Source organism: Gopherus evgoodei, chromosome 3, assembly GCF_007399415.2.
Source record: "Gopherus evgoodei ecotype Sinaloan lineage chromosome 3, rGopEvg1_v1.p, whole genome shotgun sequence".
NCBI classification, from domain to species: domain Eukaryota; kingdom Metazoa; phylum Chordata; order Testudines; family Testudinidae; genus Gopherus; species Gopherus evgoodei.
The window spans coordinates 75,016,439-75,022,438 of NC_044324.1; the positions used below are offsets into that span (position 1 = coordinate 75,016,439).

The window sequence follows — 6,000 nt, forward strand, 5'->3', positions numbered from 1 at the left end:
CTCCACCTACCACCATTCGAAATACCTTTTCCACATGAATATTCAATTGGTGATTTGATTCTTTGAATGTCATCTATCCCATGCACCTCTAACATACTCTAACATTAAAAACAAAAAACCCACCTGTTTCCCCTTCATGCTTAATCTGAAATTTTGACTTTGTTATTCCTCACTCTAAATATACAAACATTATCTTTAAGTACAATTATATTATTAGAATAACTACACAAGGCACCTTAATATTGATTTATCTGCTTTAGGAACAATAAATTATATCTATATCTATTTTCTACTTTTTACTCCTGTTAGCTCTTCAGAGCCAACAATATGGAAGAGTGATCCAATTCTATTCCTGTTCACAACTGAACAGAGTTGTTTAAAACCCATGTTAAATTTAAATTTTGCTCTGTGCCAAAACTGAACTTAAGTTAAATACAAACCCTAGAACTCACCATAGATATGGAGTGTCAATTCTATTGAGGGGGGAAATAGACCGTAATTGATGAATTCTGTGTATTAGGGTATGAATTCCGAACTATATACTACTAAGGATCAGACCAAAACTCACTGACATGCCATACTCTCATTGATAAAGACATTATTCTGCCTCTAATCTTTTATGCAGCAACTAGAAGTTTACTAGTTACTTAAGTTCTTTGTCACTTTCTCATTCACTGAGAATATGTTCATCTTTAGGACCAATGCTTTTTCTGTTCTTCCACTTCATCTTTTATTTCTCTGAATTTCTGAATCTCTTCCCATTGTATTTCCCCTCCAGGCAGGAAGGCCTAATCTCCCACCCGCCTTTCCCCAATTCCAGCTGTGGGATTCAGTCTTTTCCCCATCCCATCTGCTAAAGAAATCAGTAGTTATATAGTTAATACAGGTATTTAAACATCAGTAGGATTTACAGTTCATACTCTACTGATATAAATAGGATCCAGGGGGAAAACAGAGTTCAGGCTTAAAACAAAGCTTGCGGGAGTTGTGAAGGCTCAAGATAGCACTAAATCAGTTTACACCAATTCCAAGTATAGGGTTTTCACAGTGATTATAGGTACAAAGAATATCTGAAATAAGCACTAGGTGAAACACAATCAGAAGTTATTCTTCCTTTCTAATAGCAAGGATATAATATAATTCTATTAAAAAGTATTTAAACAAAATTGGACTAATGTTAGTATTAAATATACAAATATTGCTTTAAAGAGACACAGTTATGATCTAATATTTCCAGATACAGATTAACAAGATGTTTCTTACGGTTTAGTTGTAGTTCCCAAAACTAAAAAAAAAAGTTCATTTTTAGCATTTTTTTTTAAAAATGCATCAAGACATTGGGATACAAACATACTTTTCTGCCCAAAGCTATCTACAGCTTCTAAGCAAAACCTGGCTCAACACCACATGATTAAATTCTGCCTACTTCTCTCAAAGTCAGAAGTGAAACCACACTGGATCAGAGAAAGTGAGATTGCCAAAACAAGCAGAATATTACAGAGATGTTACTGTTTTTCAGTGATGCAATGACCTCATTCACTAGTCTTGGTTTCATCCTAATAAATTTCTATATGTCCAAGACAGACAGTAAATCTCTAATATGTGCAATAGCAAAACCACCAGTCTTCTTCCCCAAAACACTGTGGGAGTCACCATCAGATATGCAGATAGGGCAGTTGCTTTCTTCTGGCAATTGGGTCCCTCAACACAAGAGCCTTAGACTCCCTTATTCAAGGAACATCTTGACTTAAGATGATCACCTCTGAGTCCACCTTTGTATTATGACCACATACATCAATACTCTAGCCCGAGATTCAGTATCCATGTCAAAATCTAACCTAATCATGACTAAAGTGATAAGTAATGAGAGGTACCAGACCCACCTTTCACAGGCTCTAGTCTTTAATATACACATTAAACTGCTTTTCTGGAACTGATGCCAGAGGTCAAAAGGAGAGAAAATGGCTGAGGGAACAATATTATGGGAGCACAGAAGATATGTAATAATATAACCCAGCCCCCTTCAGGATTTCTCATAAGCCTTATGACTTAAAGGGTTGATAATAGCAAGTACTGTTGTCAGAGATTTTAAGGGCCACGTAGGCTGCCTTCTTAGCCCCGAGCATGTAATGCTTATATGAAGAGATGCTTACAGTCCAGGTGTTTTTTCTTGGGCCCCATCACTTCATGTGTGGTTGCTTTGCAGACGGCTCTGGCTACAGCTGATCCTGTAACGCTGTACTGAGCAGCTGCGATGCGATCTGTCAGCGTCTGACCCGACATCTTCGACTAACGTTAGTGCTGCTGCCTCTTCTGCAAGCGGGGAAACACAAGGGAGAAAGGAGATGTTCCAGGTTTAACGACTGAGCGAGGGAGACCCTGTCCTTCCAGCAGCTAGGCCCTTTCCAGCAGGGACAATCCTTCCTTCCTTCCCCCACCCCGTTGTGTAAGCGTTACCAGAGAAGCTGCCCAGGGCAAGACGGGGTATTTTAGACACTGCAGAAGAAAAGCCAGCACACACATAGCGCATCCGTCCCCTCCCCACCCCACCTCTAACCTGCGCCCCTAGCTCGACACCCTCGCGGCGAACAGCTGCTGCCGAGCGGAACCCACCTTCCTCTCCACTGTCAGCCCCACGGAACTGGAGAAGGGGGGGAACCTGCCCCCCCCGGCTCCTGCCAGCCCCGCGAGCCCCAGGGAATGAATTAAATACCCAGGCGGAGCCGCTGCTCGCTGCTACTGCAGCAAACAGGAGCGTCCATCGCCTCCTTCCCCGCGTCTCTCTAGTGGGAGATTATCACATCATTGCGCCATGTTATGCCCTCCCTGCGCCTCTCCCCAGCCCGCTCCCCCTTTATCGCTCCAGGAGGCAAGGGCAGGCCGCCCGTCTGAAACAGACACCAGCCCCCCCCCCTCCCCGCGTCCACCCGGCCCGGCCAAGACACCCATCCCCCTTCTCTCCGATGCGCTGCACCGGGCCCCTGCACCGGGCCTCGCCCACCCGCCACCTCCAGGACCCCTGCAGCTCAGGACACCCCCACACCCAACAGGGATGTGCGGCTGCAGCGCGCTGACCCAGCCGCGGGCAGTAGCGCTGGGACGGCAGCAGCAGACCTGTCACCGCGTCCTTCTCTGCTCTCCTCCTCCCCGCAGCGCTCCCGGGGAGGGCGCCCGCTCCTCCCGCCGCGGCGCCGAGCCCCCTCCCCCGCGGGGCGCAGGGCTGGGGTGGGTCGGGACGAGGCTCCAGACCCCAAGTGTTGGGCGGCCCCGCCCGCCTGCCCGCCCGCAGCGCACGGCCGGGGAAACGCCGGAGCTCCTGCGCCCAGGGGCCGCCGCTATTTCCAGCCTAATCCCCCGGCGCTGCCGCCACCCGCCCCGCCACAGGGATGGATGGATGTACCAGCCCGATGCGCCGCGCTCACCCTCCTGCTCCTCCTGGCCCCTCCTCAGGTTTGTGGTTCGGCGGAGTCAGGTGACCCGGCGCGGACAAACCGGGACGTGCGGTCCGCTAGGTGCCGTAGGGAGAGCCCCCCGCGCCGCGCTCTTAAAGGGGACACCCCGCAGCCTGCACCGCCAGCGCCCGGCCGGCTCCCACCTCCAAGGTGAGCTACCAGGCAGGCACAGCCCCTCCGCCGGCCCTCAGGGCAGCTCAGCTTCAATTCCCCTCGGCTGCCTGGTTTTCTCTCCGTTTTTTCCCCTTGTTTCTTGCACCGTCTTCTCTTATTTCCCTCGGTTCCCTCCTTTGCCTCTTTCATCGTCTCTCTCGCCCTTTAAATGGGGGTGGGGTATTTTTCAATTTGGGACGTTTCATTGTCAGTTTGCAAAACAATTAGCATTTGAAAATAATGTTGAAATACATTAGAATTCCAGGCCCCTTTGAGAATGCTCAGGGCATATTTGTTTCTGACTCCCTCCTCCCACACAAGAGTTTTTAAACTGCCAATATTTAGACTGCCAATTTAAGCCCCTTACAGCTGATATACAGTTACCATAAGAACTGTACTGCCATACTGGATCAGACCAATTTCTGTCTAGCCAGTATCCTGTCTTCAGATAGTGGCCAGTGCCAGATGCTTCAGAGGATGTGAACAGAACAGAGCAATTTTGAACAATGCACCACCCTTTGTTCTCCAGTCCCAGCTTTTGGAAGTCAGAGGGGGTTGCATGGCATTGCATCCCTGACCATCTTAAGTCCATCAATGGGCTATTAGCTATCTTCCATTAACTTTCCCAATTTTTTTTAACTCAGTTATACTCTTGGCCTTCACAACATCCGCTGGCAATGAGTTCCAGGGTTTGACTGTGTGTTGTGCGATGAAGTACTTCCTTATGTTTGTTTTAAACCTGCTGCCTATTTTTCATCAGCTAGCCCCTGGTTCTTGTGTTATGTAATCATGTACATAACACTTACCTATTCACTTTCTCCATTCACAATTTTATAGACTTATATCAGCTCCACTCTTCTTCATCTTATTTTGAAATCTTTTTAATCTCTCCTTTTATGGAAGCTGTTTCATCCCCCAATCATTTTCATGGCCCTTTGTACTTTTTCTGATTTTAATATATCTTTTTTGAGATGAGGCAAACAGAAGATGAGATGAGGCAAACAGAACTGCATGCAGCATTCAAGGAGTGTCATACCTTGGATTTATACCATGATGTTGTGATATTTTCTGTTTTATTATCTATCCTTTAATGGTTCCTAACATTGTTAGCTTTTTTTTTTGACTGCTGATGAATCCACAATGACTTCAAGATCTTTCTTGAGTAATAACAGCTAATTTAGACCCCATCATTTTGTATGTATAAATTGGGATTATTTTTTCTACTGTGTATTTCTTTGTACTTATCAACATTGCAGTTATACTGCAGAGGATCCTCTTTTAGAGTTGCAATTAAAATGTCTTTTCAGAGCAGCTTCCTGTTATCTTTTTATTTTATATTTGGCACTAATGGATGCCATGTTATCCACAGATTTTGGAGATTAAGATTTGTCATAAAGCACAGGAACTGAGCAAATTTCTCCCTCACAACTTTAGTTGTGTAGTGCTTTAAAAAAATTTAAAGCCTTTTAAAAGAGATTTTAATTCAGTCAATATATGTGACTATGAGATTCCACTATTAACATTTTTTTACTCATTGGTTATAGAACTGAGTAAGAAATATAGCCTCCAGATTAATATACTAAATTTAATGCAAGTTTGGAGAAGTATCATATTGGCTAAGGTAGAATTAGAATTTTTTCTAAGACAACTATTCCAAACAAGTAAGAGAAGATGACAGATAGAATTAAAGGTGAGAGCAGTTAGCAAATTGAACAAGATAATGAAATCCTAGCAAAAGGCTAATTGAAAACAAAATGAAAAACATCTTAAACACCTCTGCCCTGATATAATACAATTTGATACAACACGAATTTGGATATAACACAGTAAAGCAGCGCTCCGGGGGAGGCGGGGCTGCATACTCTGGCGGATCAAAGCAAGTTCGATATAACATGGTTTCACCTATAACACGGTAAGATTTTTTGGCTCCTGAGGACAGTGTTATATCGGGGTAGAGGTGTAGTTCCAAAGAAACTAAAATAGCCATGGACTGGACATCATATGCTATGGTGACAAACACTGTACAATACTATAGGTAGACAGAGAGGTGGAGAAGACCTTTGCCACAAGGGGGTCAAAGGGACTTTTAACATAGTGGAGACAAACAAGAGTTACCAGAGATTAAAACAGAAAGGCAAAGTGGTCTTTTCAGAATTAAGGTGGTGATATTTGGCTCTGAATTTGATTTCATCATGGTGAGACTTTCATCCTCTAGTGCAGTGGGTCTCAAACTTTTTTACTGGCAACCCCTTTCAGCCTCTGAGTGGGACTCCCCTAATAAATTAAACACACTTTTTAATATATTTAACACCAATATAAATGCTGGAGGCAAGTGAGGTTTGGAGTGGAGGTTGACAGCTTGCAACCTCCCATGTAATAACCTTGTGACTCCCTC

General features: G+C 44.5%; 1 protein-coding gene across 7 annotated transcripts in view; it reads right to left on the reverse strand.

The window, feature by feature from the left end:
• SNAP91 (synaptosome associated protein 91) overlaps positions 1-3,526 on the reverse strand; it is a 173,576-nt gene extending 170,050 nt beyond the window's left edge. For 3 of the 7 annotated variants that reach the window (XM_030555842.1, XM_030555837.1, XM_030555844.1), the window contains exons 1-2: positions 3,423-3,526; positions 2,154-2,313 (exon numbers count right to left, since the gene is read on the reverse strand). In XM_030555842.1, the coding sequence (XP_030411702.1) occupies positions 2,154-2,283 (130 nt within the window). In that variant the 5' untranslated portion in view covers positions 2,284-2,313; positions 3,423-3,526. Of the gene's footprint in view, positions 1-2,153; positions 2,314-3,075; positions 3,203-3,400 lie in introns of those variants that run through there. The other 4 variants (XM_030555838.1, XM_030555839.1, XM_030555840.1 and 1 more) reach the window with 4 other exon arrangements.
• Between the last annotated feature and the right edge of the window lie 2,474 nt (positions 3,527-6,000).